The sequence below is a fragment of the Parus major genome, chromosome 4A, assembly GCF_001522545.3.
Source record: "Parus major isolate Abel chromosome 4A, Parus_major1.1, whole genome shotgun sequence".
Taxonomy (NCBI): Eukaryota; Metazoa; Chordata; class Aves; order Passeriformes; family Paridae; genus Parus; species Parus major.
In genome coordinates, this window is record NC_031772.1 from 7,631,924 (window position 1) to 7,645,621 (window position 13,698).

Genomic DNA, 13,698 nt, shown 5'->3' on the forward strand with positions numbered 1-13,698 from the left:
TGGTGTGCTCTGAGGGTTTTCAAGCTGCCTTGCACTTGCATGTGCCACTGAGCTTTGCTTTGAGCTCTCAGTTCAAAAGGACCCAAAACTCTTGTCATAGCTGCCAAATGTCACCTGCTTTCATTTGGAATAATGCAAAACATCAAGGTTCACTCGTTTTAGTCAAAATCAAGTCTAGGCTTGCTTAAAAAGGGCTTGACCTAACATTCATTGAAGCCATGAAATTCAGTTGCTGTTTTAGTGACAAGCTGGGATTGCCTTGAGAGTGCTGGAAACGTTGGTAGCCCTGGGAGTTTGTGATAGCTATTCTGGTTTTTCCACTGAAGCTGTGTGGAAAGGCAGGTCTGACTCTTGTCCTCTGTACCCTGACAAAAGACATGTCCCTGTTCACCTCAGCAGCCCTGGGTCAGAGCTGACATGCTGCTGGTGCAGCTCAGAGCATCGTTCAGAACAGCATAAAATCTGCAAACGATTCTCAAGTGACTGCAGGGGAGCTGAGCTGGGCTAAAATAACACCTGGGGTGTTTTTAGCAGTTTTCTTCTCATCTGTTTGCCTAGGCTGGGGAGGTGGCTCTTTATACTCAGAGGTGGGAATTTCAAAGTTAGGCAAAACTCATCCTAGAGATACTGTAGAACTGTGTTTTGTGCTTCTTATAAGGTATTTGAATTCTCTTTCCACCAAATTCTGTATTCATGAACTGTAATCTTTCCTGGCTAGAACATACATTTTGCAGGATCTGCATCATCCATAGCTGGAAACTACCAGATTAACCTTAACTCTAGCATTTTTATTCACACACATTGAAACTTCTGTATGGTAGGAAGTCTGTGCTGCTTCCCTTGCCTTAGAGGCTGATTGCCATCTGGTAATGCTAACTAGAAGATACATTTTGCTTTTTCTTTCCAGCTCTGATCTATTCACAGCAGGATCCTCACCATAACAGCAGTCTCTGGGCTCTCTGTAAATGGGTGTTACACCTGCATTTGGAACATGTCAGCAGCCAGCTGTGCTGTATTTTTTATTGCTGTTACAAGTAACTTTAGACCACCACTTTCTTTGTACCCAGTATTGTATAAGTGGGGCTGCTGGTGTAGGAGGGGTGCAGAGCACGGACTCTCCAGAATCCCAACATCTGTCCCAAAAGGAGCAGAAAAAGCAGTAGAACTGGAAAGCCTTTGAGATGAGTTATTTCAGAGAGGGAGGATGAAGTGCTGGCTCTAGGTTTGAGAGTCTTTGATGCAGCACAAATCCACTTCCAAACAAGACAGGGAACAAAGCATTGGATAAACTTTAATGTAACTATCCACAACAGCTTGGAAAACTGAGTTCAGTGGCAGTCTGGAAGGATGTGCTTGGCAGGACTGTTCGGTTTTGTTTTGTTCTGATGGCTTGAATGATGGAATAGAGAGAGTATGCTTGTTAAATTGGTAGGGTGCTTTGAGCTGGAAAGAACTACATACTCTTTAGAGAACTAGATGTGGAGTTGCAGATAGTTTTGACAGGTTGGAAAAGTAATCCATAAAAAGGCAAGTGAGTTCAATAAAAACAGTATGAAATACAGTGTTGGAGTGAATCAGCTGCCTCAGACAGGGTGCAGCATAGCTAGGTCTGGAGTAGTTCTGGAAGAGGCTTGTTGAGAGTGAATCAAAGAATGTTCCATTGTTAATAGGAGAGAAAATGCCATGCAGGACATGTAAAAGCAAAAGTGTCATCTGCAGGACATGTGAAAAAATCTGTGTACCTGCACAGCACTAGTCAGGGATTAGGTGGAGCACAGTGCTCCATGCAGGTACCCACAGCAGCAGGGACTGGGGGAGTCACCTAAGGAAAAGCATGGAGACTGCTCTGGGAGGGTTGAAAGAGCATGGTTTGCATAGTCTAGAGCTGAGAGTTTTAAGGAAGGGGGTAGATGTGACCACAGCCTTTAGGTATGGGTCCTTCCTCAAGGAGGAAGAGAATAATTCTTGATCTGGCCTAAACCAGTTTTAGGTTTCTATTGCAAGTGGAGCAAAACTGCAGTTGAAATACACAAGTAATGGGTACAAGGAAAATAGGTGATCTGTGTGGTCAATAGGGAGATATATCACTTCACTATATTCTTCTAGAGCTGCCTTTCAGGATGTTTATAGGGGTCTAACACCCTTCCATGAGAACATATTCAAGGAGTGTTTTCTGCTAATTGCACATTAAAACTTCTCTGTGAAAGTCAGTTGCTCCAACACTGCTAGGAGGAAAGCATTGCTCTTAAGCAGATGTTACGTGATGTATTAGGCCAGGGTCAATGTTCAGGGGAGGTTGCAAGGTTGCAGTTCTCACTGACTCAGTTGGCAGCAAAATTTCTGAAATTTCATTAGCCTGTAGAAAGGACTCACAGATAAAGGTGTATTCAGGGCTGGCTTTGAACTGCAGCGAGTGACAGCTGGGCTGCGTGAACACCTATCTGAGACGCAACACTCGCTAATGATCAGACTGACTTGTCAGCTCCAGCCTCTTTTGTTTTCCAGTTGAAAACATGCTATTTCCATGCTATTTGATGTTTGCCAGTGAAAGGTGTTTGATCCAGCAGTGAGATGGACAGCTATCTCCTTTCCTCCAACGCAGCTCTCTACCTGTGTGGAAAGAGGAGTGTGGTGCAGCATTGGAAGTGGCAGGATGAGCCATTCAATCCAGCCAGCATTCTACTTGCTCAGCCCTGGAGCTGCTGGTTGCTAAAGGACAAACTGCAGTGAGCACAAAGAACTTGAGTAGAAGTGGTGCATTGGTGGTTTGCTGTCCTGGAAGGGTAATTTTGAAGCTGCAAGTCCTTATGGGATGGGTGAAGGACTTAGAGCTTGGGCACCATGTACCAAGTCTGTCTCCTAGGACCTCTCTTTTCTTAGAGAGCAGGTGGCAACACGGGGAGACCTAAAGCAGCATGTGCTGCTCAGTACATGTTCTTAGTTGTGCATGGACATGGGGGTGCAACCCTGAACTTCCCACTTTTTGCCATAGAGCATGAATTGCAGGACAATTCATGCTCTATGGCATGAATTTGCAGCCTGCCCTGCAAATGTGGGGCAGACATGATGGTTGAGGTTGTACTGTGTATGAGAAAGCCATGCAAGGCTGTGGCACGAGCATGGATCCTTATCCATAGCCAGGAGAGAGCCTTTGTGTGCATGTGGTGAGTGGGATGGGAAGCAGAGAGCGTTTTGTGCCTCAGCACTGGAGCGACAGGCACTGAGTAAGCAGGGCCAGCACATCTCTGATTGTGCCTCCCCACTGAGTTCCTCTTGGGGAGGTGGAAATCTGCTGCTTCATGCAGAGAAAAGTTATGTAGACAAGCTGTGTTTTGGTGCCTGGTTTTGTGCAAAACATGGAAATCCTTTCCTGCCTGGTCTCTTTTCATTCTCTTTGCTGTCACTCATTGCATATGTCATCAGTTTCTGTGGAAAAGACTGCACAGTCAGGGCACCAACCTACTGAAGCCTCCAGTGTGTGAAAAGCCGCATTAGCTTGAAGATTTTCACATGAGAACTGCTCATGATTGATGGGACATAGTGTACAGTCATTAAAACCAGAAATGTGTGTCTGGAGCCCCCTCACTGGTGTCCAGGATTAAAGAGACCGTAACAAACTGCATTACTGGTGCACATGTGAGCAAGCATTGGGGTTTGTGCTGGGTGCCTTGTTTTTGCAGCACTGTTCAACTCTCTTCAGCAGCCAGGGAGGAGAGAATTTGTGCAACATGCTTAGGGAAGGTTCATCCAGCCTGGTGCAGTACCCAGAATACTCTTATTTGCATCCCTCTGAGCGAGGATGCAGATGACAAGGTGCAAACTCCCCAGAACCAGGTGTAATGCAGGTTTTTCTACGGGATTTCAGTGTGCTGCTGTCAGTGCTGCACTCCAAACAGCTGGCTTTGTTGCAATGCAAGCTGCTGTCACGTTAGCTGGTGTCAGATGCCAGCCATTTACAGTATACGCCATCACAGCATGACTTAAGTTGGCAACACAGAGTCAATCACATGCCAGCAGCCTACTGTAAGGGTGGGGGAGTGTGCGGGAAGAAATGGGGAGAAGATACTCTTATAAAATCTTTTAATGATTTATTTTTAATACCCATTTTTCAAGCCTATGAGAGTGCAATCCATATGCTTTTCCCTCATGGCTGTAGTTGGCAGAGAATCAGATGAATATGGTCCTTCAGACTCCTTCCATTTTGTGTGGAGCCAGAAAATACAGCTATATTTAGCATGTTACCAAGGCCAGCAGCAGTCTGTTACTGGGTGGTGATTCCCTGGCTGCAGGCTTGTGTGCCACCCGGGACAGGGTGGCAATGCGCCTGTCCTGGAGTCAGTGCTCAGGCTAAATTGACAGCAGCAAATCTCAAATTTCTGGTGCCAGCAGGCTCAATGTGCTGCTTACCAGCACAGATCAGTCTCTGAGCACCAGGCCCCTACCAGCACGTGCAATGGCCACTCCAGGTGCTGTAATGGTGCTTTTTGGTGAAGCACTCAGCTTGGAGAATGTCTCAGTTGGTCTTCTGTGCACAGCCCTGGAACTGTCCCATACCCTATGCTGAGCTTTTGGTATGCTGGAGCCACAGCTAGTCCCTGCAGGAAAACTGTGCCTTGTAGCATAAATATGCTCATCTAAAACTGGGGGCCTAACTCCTGTTGTATTTCTCATGTTGTATTCTTAGGCCACCCAGGTATAAAATGGAGTTGTCCTTATTTATCCCCAGCCCAGTATCCACACAGCAGATTTGCTACCAGTTCCCTGTTGCTTTCCCTGCTGTGTTGCAGCTGGTACTGAGGAGTTAAAAATGGCAGTTCCTTTGTCCTTCGCCAGCTTTTGTAGAGCTGAAAAATTGGTTTAGAAGAACTGTGTGTGTTTCTGGGAAGTACCAGGAACTGTGGGTGTTGTGATGGAAGGGTAGAAGAAGGGCTCACCCCTTCCAGTGTTGGAGTTCAGGGGGTACTACTGGTGCCCATGACTATAGAGTGAGACAGCTTGAAAGTTGTTACATAGTAAGATGTCTAAACTGGGAACATTTTGTGTCACTCTTTCACATCACCAGTTCCTAAAATTCATTGTCTGAAAGATGAAGAACTTACTGTAATGCTGGAGAGAGGGCAGCTCAACTCAGCTGTGGCTTCCAATATGCCCCAGTGAAACAAAGTGGTTGGTGGTGCTCAGGATCAAAATGTTGGCGAGGAGGAGTTAGACCAAAGGCATTGGTTTGAATCTGAGTGTAGCAGTGATTCATTTAGTCTTTCTGAGCCCTCAAAGGCCTGACTGACAGCATTTTACAGCCTTTGCTCTGCAGCAGCTCTGTTTCTTACAAATACATGTCCTTGAAACCAGTAGCACTGTGTGGGCACTGGTTTCAGCTTACAGACTCTGTCTGCATGACCAACGCCTTGTGCTGTATGGTGGTTTTTTTATTGGTAGTAAAAATATTCTGTTTGTAGAACCCCCTGTTGGAATTAAACAAACTGCTTTGAGAAAGAAAAAAGTAGAACAAAGCTTCACACCGAGCTGGGGTTGCTGGTATCAATGATATTCACAATTTCAGTTGAAACAGCAAAGTCCTTCTCAAGTTGAAGTCAACTGTGTAAGTATTGTTTACAAAAAACAGTAGTTCTTTTTTTTCAATCTTCTCCATTCCTGCAGTGTAGAAACATCTACACAGATTTATTCCAAATTTGGTAGAAATAAGTGTTTCCCCAACCCAAAACACTTGTGCCAAGTTACAGTCAGGAGGAATTTCTAAGGCTGATGTGTAAGCCTGTGGGAGGTTGAAGCTTAGAATCGAGCAGCTGCCCGGCCACGTACAGCCTGTGGTTCAGTGGGGTCTGCTCCTGGTCAGCAGCAGCTCTGCAGGAGCTGGGACACTGCAGGTGTGCTCTGAGGCTGAACCCTGGACTCTTGCTGGGTCCCAGATGATGGGATAGGCTGTAGAGAGGCCTGGTCCTGTGCAGCATGAGAAGGATGACCCAAATCTGTCCAGTGCTGATGAGTGTTGTCCTTGCAGATTAATGCAGTTATTTTTTGTAGTGGCACAGTCTGAGCACCAGCCAGCTGCCATTTTACCCTCACTTTACACAGATGTGAAAAAGTGTCTGGGGATGAAGATTTGTGTCCTCAGGGGCTGTAAGCAATTAACTCACTGCTGGCGATCTGGGGCTGCTGGATTACTGAGAAGCCAAAACAATAGCATTAAAAAGACTCTTTTGTTTTTAGTTGGGTTGCTGGGAGCCACTGGGCTCTTCTAGGAGCAGGGCAGAGAGTTTTGTTCCACCACCAGGCTGCTAAAGTTTGGAAGTGGGTTTTTTCCTGTCCCACTGTCTCTAGCCCATGACTTCTTGCATTTAATTATTTGCCTTTTGTTTAATTCTGATCTCCTCAGAGCAGGTAAAAGAGGAGCCTTTTCCCATGACAAATGTCAAACAGCCCCTTTTAAGCTGCAGTCAAGCTCTTCCACCCTCTCCCCAGTGGTGCTGTTATTCCCACCAGGAAGTGGGGCAGAGTAAAGCTTGGAAATCTAAGGCTGCTCTACAGATACCTGGCATTCTGGGGAGCCTGGCTGGGGATTCAAAACCAGCTCCTGCAGTGGGTGACAGCATTGACTTTTTGCAGTGGTTCTTGGACTGTCCAGTGATTTCACCTGTACGTTTGCAAAAGCCTTAAAGAATCCCCAGGGGAGTATCCTGGATGTATCAGAGGCTGATCCCAGGAGGTTCCCACCTGAGCCTTGGGTGAGTGGTGTGTAACAGCTGTATCCTTGTGGACCTGGTTATGGGGTTACAGCTCTGCTGCACATGATCCTGCTAACAGGGACATGGGGTCATCTGATGTGCCCCTTTTGGAAGGCAAATGTAATTACAGTGAGACTGAGAACTCTGTGTACAGCCCTTGACAACCGTGCCTGGGACAGGCTTGGTAATGGATGGTCCTGTGCCTTTGCTGGCTGCAGGAACTGTTATTAATTATCTGTCGTGGAACAGCTCTGTGGCCTCCAGGTCTGGCCTTATTTTAATAGGCTTTGATTAGCTCCAAAGAATTTGTTCCTCAAAAAGTAACCATTTTTGCATAAAGTTACATTAAGTATTTTATGTTTTCTGTATGCCTCTTGTTTCTTGAGGAAGAAATTAAATAAGAAAGGGTGGAGAGAAAAAAAACTTAATTTTCAAGAACTATTTCATCTTAATGACAACATTTGTTACTAGCTTTCTTATTTAGTGATGTGTTGATATTTATCTTCTTATGTCTACTTGCAAACACTATGAAAGTAAGACACAGTTTATACATGTTTTTTAAGTGATGATCTCAGTTGATTTGCAGGGATAACATCAGTGATCTCTTGCTTTTTAGGAGTCACTGGCATGACCAGTGCTTATGTTTATTGCATGGGGGAAGGAGTCAGTGATGCAACACACATCACTTTTGACAAATGAAAGCATGAAGGGGGAAAACGGTTTCAGTTCTTCCTCCTGTGACTGCTAGTTCTCAGCATCTTGGGGTACCTGCATGTTGTGGAACAGAGGTGCTGCCTTACAGAGCTGTCCTCTTAAAGTTTTATCCAGTGCAGCTGGGGAAATGGTGGAGACAGTTTTGTTTCTTGCTGTCTGGTTATCAGGGCCAATTAAGTGGTCTGGCATTGGGAAGGAGGGGAAAAGCAACCCACACAAGGAGCACAGGGAATTTTTGTTGTGGTTTCTGGAATTGTTGCCACCAGCTTCTGAAAGTATTGGTGTTTCTGTTAGATTGTTTGGGGTTTTTTCTTTCAACAATCATTTTAACATCAGGAAGCCTGACTTTTTGGTTTAGCTTGATAGTATTCAGTTAGTGTTACTGCAGGAGAAGTCATGTTGCTCTTCTCTTCACCTACTATAGAAAAATCACAAAAGAGGCACAGTAGCTACCAAGCTGCCTCCGCCTCGATGATTGTGTTGTTCCAGTAACCCAAACAATCCCTAATTAAATTTCTCTGGCTGCCCTGGGTGTTACATTCACTGAAATGCTGTTCCATTATGTTTTTTAGGGCCGGTGTACCCGAGAGAACTGCAAATATCTCCACCCTCCCCCACATTTAAAAACACAACTTGAAATAAATGGACGCAACAACCTGATCCAGCAGAAGACGGCCGCAGCCATGTTTGCTCAGCAGATGCAGTTCATGCTACCGGGCGCGCAGCTACAGCCAATTGTGAGTTATAGCCACGGACCCCACTGCTCCCTGTTCCTCCCCTGTTTGCTCACAGAGGCCCCAGCCCTGTGCCTGAGCTCAGGCCATTGTATGTGCTGCACAGAACTGGACAGAGTCTTCCAGAGGGGTCGGATGCTACCTTTGCATCTCCTTGCAAGCTGTGTCTCTCTTTCCCTCTGATAACTGAGGAGCTGCAAGAGTCAGGGCTTCAAGTGGAAGGGTCTTAGCACCAGCTGCTTTTTTGACCAGTTGTTTGACATACATCCCAGAAGTTCTGAGTGGCTCAATTCCAGTGGATCCTATTTTGGATAGCTGTTTTCCACTGAGATGATGCTGACTCCCTTGGACTAGATGTGTTGCACTGTTGGACTAAAACTAGGGCAGATGAATCCTACCTAGACTTTAATCCTTTTTAATGTCTGTGAGTGAGACCCATTTCACTGCAGCTGTCCCAGCAGAGACTTGTGCTAATGTCACAGCCCTGTCACTAGTTTTTCACAGTAATGCTGATTTAGAGTAAGAGCAGGAAGATTTGCTTCTCTTCAGGTAGGAAGGGAAGCCTGTGGGAGATAGGTGTTTGCAGAGCAGGTAGTTCAGAGAAGCCTTCACTGCCTGTCCCTGCTTTTGCTTGTCAGTTAAAACAGGTTTCAGGCTGGAGAACCCTGTTATGCCAGGGAAAGGATGGCTTGTGTCTGCTGGTTGGTGTATCTGGGAGGGGATGACATTTGTCAGCTGAGTTTTAGTCTGTCACAATGTATATTTCAGTAACTGTCAGAGGTCTTGAAGCAGCTCTTCAGTGCTGATGTGAATAAGCTGCACTGAGAGTTAATTAGGAGTTCTCAGTTTAAAGTTGGGCTGAGTATCTTTCCTGGGTCAATGTGCACTTAGCGTGCTGTAGTTGGGTGAGGCTCCTTGTGCTGTGCTACACATGAGGACTGGCCAAATCCTTCGGACAAGCTATTCTAGCCTGAAGGTGTCAGGTCTGTGAACCAGCCTGAACTTGGTCTCCTGGTGTCCCACCTGTGCTGCCTGACCTCTCTATCCATGTGGGACACAACATCTGTCACTCCAGCTTTGAAAAGCTCAGGTGTTCCTGGTTTATTCTCACCAGAGAACAGTGAAGGTTGTTGTGATGTTTGGTATAAGAGCTTGTGATGGAGGTTTCTCTGTTTCAACAAGGAAAACTGGCCAGTTTCCCTTCATGATGTTGGTCTGCCACCAGCCTGGGCCATTTCCTCAGTCTGGCATATTCCGCCTGTGTTTTGGGGGCTTTTCCATGTTTGCCATCACTCTGATTATCCTATGTGTCTGCTAGTAGCTTTATCTTGGCCCTGCCCTGTAAGTTAGGAAAATGCTGTCTATTCTTTCCATTTTGAAGATGGAAAGGTGAGACAGAAGATTGTCCACAGAAAAGGTCCTTAGTTGTGCTGTGCCTTAGGCTCTTAATTGCTGTAATCTTGCACCTCTTTTTTGTGGAGTTTGAAAGTATTGTCCACATCACAAGGAAATCCTGAATTCTCACAAGACAGTGGCATTGGTTTCCAAGTCCTGTACCAAAAACAAACCCTTCCTATTTGAAGTTTACCTCTGTAGGGAATTCATGATGGATGCTCTTTGGCTGGCTATTCAAAGTATCTTCGGGATTTCCTCTTTGGAAAGTTCCCATCTTTCCACTTTGTAATCTTGTAGGTCCAGTGTGCTCCTAAATTTTACTCCTGCCTTTCAAATTGCCTCTGAAACTGAATGTGTCTGTTTGTCTGGTTAGTGCTGTCATTTCAGAGGTAGCTTTATCTGATGAGAAGGGCCCCTGGTTTCTAAATTGTGTCATGAGGAAGACATGGGCAAAGAAGAAAAATAAAAATTCGTTCTGCAGTGACTGCTCCCTTCATGCTTTCCCACACTTTACTCAGACTAAACAAGTGCTTGGTCTGATTCCTGCTGCCCAACTTGCTCCACACCAATTTCAGGACAAACAAGAGATTTCTCTTTCAACTGCCTTTGATTTCCCAAAGATGCTGTCAGTGGAAGCTAGCTTTGAGAACTTTTTTCTCTCTAAATGAGAAGGGTGGGGCCTCCTTCTGGGTACACATGAAATTTGTCAAAGTAGAAAGTATTGTATGTGATGCAGCAGCAGAACAAATCCCATGTGATCAGAAAGCTAATCAACAGGATGCCTGCTTAATTGGAATGCTTGCCAGAGATGAGATTTGAAATAGCACAGTTAATAGCTCCAAACAATGGCTGAATGTTCAGACGTTTTAAAGTGCAGTTTCACGAGAAAAGCTACCTAATTAAAAAAACCCACCACCAAAAAAAACCCCCACCAAGTTAAAACCAAACCTGTTTTTTTAACGTAGCAGCTTTTCACCAGGCTTCCTGATATGTCATCTGTCTATGAGCTGGGCTCTAGGCAGAGCTACTTTGGTAAATGTTGTGTCTGGTTTCTTGGATATGGTTGCTTTGCGTCCTGTGTGTGCCAGTGCAAGACCACCCAAAAAGTGCTGCTCTCTCCCCACCCTCTCCATCCTGCTTTATCCATTTGCAGCAGTGTGGGACAGACTTTTGGAGCTGACCATGGAGATGCTTCAGGCCAGGATCCAAGTGACATGGTGGAGCAGGGCACTGGTTTGCCTGGTGCTTCCCCATTAGTGCCTGAACAAGCCTTTGATGGAGCACGGCAGTGGTGACACACTTGCCACAACTCCTGCCCTGCAGCTGCCTCTGCTGCTGCCTAGGGAAGCTGTTTCTTCTCTTTGTTTTCAAGCTCTTACTCTTTTCTTTGTGTCAAGGTCTTTGTAGACAGGACTATCTTAATAGTTCTGAATCACCCATGCCCCTGAAGACAGCCCAGACTTTAAGGCAGCCCTTTGTTCCCCCCCTGTGGCAGAGGATCCTGCTACCACTCCTTGGTGCTGATGGAGGGGTTAAAGGAGAGGGTGAGCAACTTTCTTGCCCAGTGATGCTTGGAGCAAATGCTGGTGCCGATTTCAACAGGTGCTTTGCACAAGCATTTGTTCCATGCAGCAAAAACCTGATTTATATCTCAGCCTCTAGTCAAAGGCATGCTAGGAATGAATAAACACACTACCCAGGCCCAGCCAAGAGCTGGTATCCGCCAAGAGACAATGCTGTGGGGTGTTAACACCTGTCTTTTACACTACGGCAACCCACAAATGAGAGATCCTATGATCGAGGAGTGTGTCCTTGCAGTCTGATTACAGAAATAAGCATCTGTGGTGGTAGGTAGCTGGATGCTTTGACCCATTGGATTCACTCCAGCATGCTCAGCCTTCATGTTGGAGGGTGGTTTTGCAGCTAGCCAGCCCAATGAAGTTGGAGGGGAACACAGATTTTTGGTTTTTTTGACAGCATCAATTACATTTTTAATATCAAGGTTTTCAATCTTGTCAGTACAAGATCTTTATCTTCAGTTTCTATCACCAGACTGTAAGCTGCCATTGTTTTTTGTGTGCTTTCCATATATAGCTGCTTAGCAGTGACCTGTCTCCCCTCCTTCAGGCTATCAACACCTCTGTATTTACAGTGGGCCTCTCATTTTCTGGCTTTCCCTTTTTTAGGGTCTGAGGTAACTCAGAATCAACACTTCCTGGCTGAGACAGTGCTTGTGTTTGACAAAACACCAACCACTCCTCTGCCTTCCTCTTCACACCCACTCTGTGTTTCTTCTCTAGCTTTAGCTTTAGCTTTTTCTGCTAGCCAAATCGAATGCAACTTCTAGATTGTTAACAAAATCAGCTGTTCCAGGTTCTGTTTTCACCAGTGGTAACAAATGTCCTTCCCTGGGACAGTTCCTTCTCTCTGCTCACACCCTCAACTCAACAGCATCCATACTTGAGGAGCTCAGAGCTGTCAAAGTCCTTGGAAACCCTCCCCCTGAAATGTGTTCTCACAACAGTCATTTCAGCTTTTTAAAATTATTACTATACTTAAAAGCATTTTAATATTCAGTAAACCAGTCTTGTGAGCTGCTACCAGCCTGAAATCTTTGCTGCTGCACTGTAACCTGTTTCCCTCTGCACAGGAGTTACTGGTAGTGTCTCTCTGCTATGATTTACAAACATTAATTTGCAATGTCTGTATTTCTTGAATTAGCAAGAGCTTTAAGAGGGGCAGCAGGAGTAAGTGCTGATACTTTCAGTCCCTCTGTTTTGCCCTAGAGCACACCAGCAATTAAATTGACAGTTTTTTAGTGTACAGCCATAATATTGCTCTGTCAGGTCTCCTGTCCCTCCCTTCCTCTTTCTCCCACAGCTTTATATCAGGAATATGATGCCATTCCTTCTGGGGTATCCCTTGGGTTAGTTGGGGTCAGCTGTCCTCTGTCCCCTCCCAGCTCCTTGTGCAGCCCTCCACAGTCAACTCGCTGGTTGGGTGGGGTGAGAGGCAGAAAAGCCCTTGACCCGGTGTAAGCACTGCTCAGAAACAACAACAACATCCCTGAATTATCTACACTGTTTCCAGCACAAATCAAAACCACAGCCCTACACCAGCTACTGTGGAGAAAATCAACTGTATCCCGAACAAAAGCAGCACAGCTGTCACAAGAGGTGGACAGGAGGCATGTTGAGGAGGGCAGTACTGTTTGGAGTAAAAATTACATTTGGGTTCTGGCTGCAAGAAGGAAATCTGCTCACATTCCCTGAGGACATGGGGGACCTGCACAGACGTAGAGGAAAGAATTGGCTGGCAGCATCCCTATTTACTGGTACTGATGCATGAGCCAGACTGGATTTCCCAATCCAAGACAGGCAGCCGGGTCTGGCAGTGAGCACAGCCCATCTTTTCCCCTCATCAGCCACAATAAATACAGAGCTCCCTGGTGCCAGCTCACAAAGGCGCAGCTCTCAGAGCGCTTCACGCACTCCAGACTTAAAACCCCAGCTCTTGGAGGTTTAATATGTTGAGTGAGGTCTGCTTGTTCCCTGGCTCTGCACCCGCTTGGCTGCGAGCATCAGCCCCAGCCTGCGGGCAGGGTGTGGAGCACAACTGTCACTTCCAGTCAGGGAAGCAGGCACAGGGTGCAGGCAGGCAGAAGGAGCGCTCCTGAAACCTTGGGAATGTGAGCAGATGTCAGGGCATGGAAAGGGGCTGAACAAACAGCAGCAGCAATAAAATCTCATCCTGCTCCTACAGGCGTCACTTTGCAGGTTTCCAGGATCGCAAGTGGATCGTACTGCACAGTTGTTCCTCACGCACAACTTTTCTCCACTCGCTTCTGCTTGGGTTTGGATCCATTTGCCCTTGCTGATTGCTCCCAGTGAGAAGAGGAACTGCTTTTGAGGGAGATGGGAATTGTGTTTCAGGGAGCAGGTCCTGCTTCCACCTTTGTAGTAGCTTTGGCGAAGAGGCTGGTGTATAATCTCTTTGTGAATGTTTCAGGTGAATTCACTCAGTGTGAGGTGTTGCAAGCCCCCAGCATTTCCAGTCTGCACAAATCCTGCCTTGTGCAGTGGGAGGAACATCTTCCCTTTGTCTTAGAAACC

General features: G+C 46.1%; 1 protein-coding gene across 6 annotated transcripts in view; it reads left to right on the forward strand.

The window, feature by feature from the left end:
- MBNL3 (muscleblind like splicing regulator 3) overlaps nucleotides 1–13,698 on the forward strand; it is a 93,736-nt gene that overhangs the window by 52,714 nt on the left and 27,324 nt on the right. For all 6 annotated transcript variants that reach the window (XR_004497346.1, XR_004497347.1, XM_015626179.2 and 3 more), the window contains exon 3: nucleotides 8,030–8,194. Coding sequence is in view for 4 of the 6 variants with exons in the window: in XM_015626179.2 (XP_015481665.1) it covers nucleotides 8,030–8,194 (165 nt within the window). In the remaining 2 variants the exon portion in view is untranslated. The remainder of the gene's footprint in view (nucleotides 1–8,029; nucleotides 8,195–13,698) is intronic.